General features: G+C 33.8%; 1 protein-coding gene across 1 annotated transcript; it reads left to right on the top strand.

Moving 5' to 3' along the window:
* Window positions 1–1012: 1012 nt before the first annotated feature.
* LOC119083409 lies at window positions 1013–3725 on the top strand (the record flags this gene model as incomplete). The annotated part of the gene is made up of 5 exons (XM_037193129.1): window positions 1013–1018; window positions 1231–1291; window positions 1357–1498; window positions 1558–1751; window positions 3435–3725. Coding segments are annotated over exons 1-5 (694 nt in total), but the record flags the coding sequence as incomplete, so codon positions are not given.
* Window positions 3726–3729: the final 4 nt, after the last annotated feature.

Here is a 3729-nt window from a genome sequence, read left to right as displayed (position 1 = left end):
AGTTTTAAACAAAATACTCTATCTAGTAAACGAACTTTAAATTAAAGTGAAACAAAATCATTATCTAAAAAAAAAATATTGGAAAAACGAGTCAGTGATATTTCAAATAAAATTAGATGTTTTTTAAAATGTGCCGATGCTGTCAAAGGTGAGTCAAAACTATATTTAAGTTACAACCAACTTCCTATATTTATTAATTGTTACGGAATTTCATTGAGAATATATTTCGCTTATTTGATTATTAATAAGTAAAGACCTTTCAGCACAACTAAGAATTTAAAGTGACTGAATGAATTCGATATGCAGCGCAATTTTCGTGTTTTTATTGATGAATCACTTGTTGAAGAAATTCAACATTTTGACTTGTTGATTGAAATGTCTCGTTCGCTCCATTATTTACAAATTAAAATTTACGCCTCAAATACCGCAATCTTTGTCGTGATCGATAATATTTTAATTCGGGAAATTCCGCGACAAATGGAAACATCAAACTTGTAGGAAAATGAAACTCCTCTCGCTGGCATTCCTCAGGTGGGTGTAAATCTTTCTCATCAGTTTCGTAGTTTTTTAATCGTTTAACAACGAATGCTCATCTTATTGCTTTCTTATCAGCACAGAGATATTTTTCCTCGCTGACATACATCAATAACAATGCACAATTGTTTAAACAAATTGAGTCAAAGACAAATTATTTACCCGGTGGTTTCAGTTCGATGAATCAACTCACCGATATGGTCGCTCTAAAATGTTGACAAAATATGTCAAAAAAACAGATTCGCAAACTTGAAACTGAATATCGAAAACACTTGTTACTTAACCCCTTACGGGACGGACGGCTATTATCATCTGTTATTGAAAACTCCTACAAAAAAATGAGATCTAGCTAACGTCGTCTTCCTCTTACTATTTAAGGAAAGGGTTTTATTTATTTTTAAATTGTTAGATCAAACACTTCGATAGGATAAGGATGGGATAAATGGGTCGAGTCCGCGGGAAGTCCACCTAGGCCACCATGGCGGTACTTCAATTGATATGCCTGTTGTCTGATAAAGGTTAAAGGTCTGTTATGATATCTACTACATTCTTTCAGTTATTTTCTAATTACGACAAAGCCACAGCCTGAGTTCAGTCCTTTATATGATTCATAATTGTCCATTTGCTGTCTTCGAATAGATATTAAAGATTCAGTAGATGTATGCCATTACAGATATTTTTTTTAATTTATTGCAGTTGCTGGAGGATTTTTACTGGAACTGCATAGAGGAAAAGTTCTGCTATGACGAGTCTATAGGTAATTGGTTGAACCATTCAATTAAATTTATAATAATTTGACTAAGATAAATAAATCTGCAACAGCAAACTACAATCCTGAAGAAGACGATTATTATACAAAAAATAGCAACGGATTTTTATCGACTGACACCAAACAGGAAAACAACAATTCACCGGTCTGTATTCAACCTGGTAATAGTCGCTTACAGAGAAACATATCGCAGAGGTGAGCCCACTTGAGAATGCGACTTTTCCATATATTTTTTTAACATTGTAATATTACAGTGCTAAAATCCATGAGGATGACTATCGTCAGATAGCAACAAATGGGCCCATGCTAGCACCAGAAATTTTGGCTGTATTTGCCAACTCACAAATTTTCCACGATCACCAACCGCTAAAGAAGGCTGTATCGCCATCAGTGCACGGAAAATCGCCGCTTGAAAATGATTCTAACAAATTACTGAAGCGATTGGAAGGTAACCAAATGTAATTCATCGATACATTTTTACTGAGAGATAGAAATAGTAAAACGAAAAAAACATTTTCATTAGACATTGTAGACAACGGTTTAATTTAGAAATTAGTTTGGATCAGTCAGACATTTTTTTTTAAATTGAAAGATAAGGCTAGCAGATCCTTTATGCATTAACTATCATAACTAAACGCATGTTGATTAGTCAAATCGTATATCACTCGACATAGATTGACTAAGACTGGCTTAGAGATATTAGATAAAGGAAATAATAAAATTATTGCTAAGTAATGTACTCATTCGAGGGCAATAAAAATTGGAGTATGAAAACTTCTGCAAAATTCATTTATTTGTTCTAGTCGGAAAACCTTACAAATTCTACTGTTTTATCATAATGTTTTCGGGTAAATCATTCAATTTAAGAATCATTGTTTGTTATGTTATATATTCTGTCATTCAAAAGACTGAATACTAAGATTGGTACAAAGGCTGTTTGTCTCTGCTATCGGATTCTTTTTCTGATTACTACATTTTAGTGACTTTAAGACCAAGATCACTTTCCAGAGCAATTGAACAAAATATAATCAACGATCGGTGCTCGTATTTCCTTAATGTTTCTACGAATCAAACTTTGAACGCTTTTTGATTCAGTTTTTTTTTGAATCACAGAACAATATAATCCGAAACATGACTCGAAAATGGATGATTTTAGAGATGCGTTGTAATTTCACTGTCTTAGTTGATCGATTCGTAAACGAAACAGAAAATCATTTTACATTTCGTCACACAAAACACTGGTCTGCACTTTTTATAATCTCATCATTATAATTCTCGGCATTTTTGATAATTGCATGTGGCTGTGGATTTATTTTTCAAAAATTTACCGGTGTCTAAAGGTAGGTGCCTGTAATAGCAATTGGAAGCTTTTTAGCAATAAAAATGTGTGTTGTAATGCATTAACTCTCAGCTTTTTTTATATATTTTAAATTGTATCATTCACTCATATGATGGGCAATATGTATCAGCAACTAATCCTATGTGAATTAACGGTTTTTAATCATTCAATACTTCAGACAACGCTTCACAGTGTAAATCGTATACAAAATTTTAATTGATGAAGGAGGAAAGCGTTGATTCTTTTACTGACTTCTTTTAAAACATTTTACGATGATCCTCTTGCACCCAACTAATTTATTTGTTGATATCGACCGAAGAGTTTGTAAATAAGCTCTCTGGTGAAGAACAAATCTCAATTTTGAGAAGTTATCTGTTTCGCTAAAAGCACTAAACCAATCATACTGCACTGCAGCTAAGTACGTTACGATGTTATTCGAACGCAATGCTTACTTCTGTGAGCTTTTCGAAATTCCATACTCTCATATTTCCGAAAATTTAAACTTTAAAGCTCGCAAAACTCAGCGAATAAAGATTTTCCTCAAAGTCATTCATAAAATGAAATTTAACCTTTCTCAGACGGCAAATATATCAGTCGTGGGTCTATCAATTTGTTTCATCTATCAAGTGTCATGAAAGTCATACAAAATCTTTAAATTTATTTATATTAACATCCATTTTGCCATCATTATAAGTTCACATGAGTCAGAGGTTGTCCGAAAAGGTTAACCTTTATATGTTTTGCCTCGCTTGCAGTAGAAAAGACGTTTTATAATATTTTTTTCTAATTTAGGTGATGGAACGTCATCTGCAATCAAATTCACCATCGAAGCTCCAAGTTCATCGAGCGGTTCGTCGTTGGGTGCATCAAAGCAATTCCCCTCCATCCCGGAAGTGGATGACGAACAAGACGAAATCGTTCTACGACCGAGAGCAAGCGATGACGTTCAAGTGTTCCGATCACCGTTGCTGAACAAGCGATTGCGAAGTGTGCAAAGTGTACCGTATTTTTCATTTCGGCCGGCAAGCGAAAATGACATATTCACCATATCGGGCACGAACTCAAATTCTATTGGTCAGATAAGTAT

Source organism: Bradysia coprophila, unplaced genomic scaffold, assembly GCF_014529535.1.
Source record: "Bradysia coprophila strain Holo2 unplaced genomic scaffold, BU_Bcop_v1 contig_623, whole genome shotgun sequence".
In the NCBI taxonomy this organism is placed as follows: Eukaryota; Metazoa; Arthropoda; class Insecta; order Diptera; family Sciaridae; genus Bradysia; species Bradysia coprophila.
Note: the sequence above shows the minus strand (reverse complement) of the source record. Positions and strands in the feature narration are given on the sequence as shown.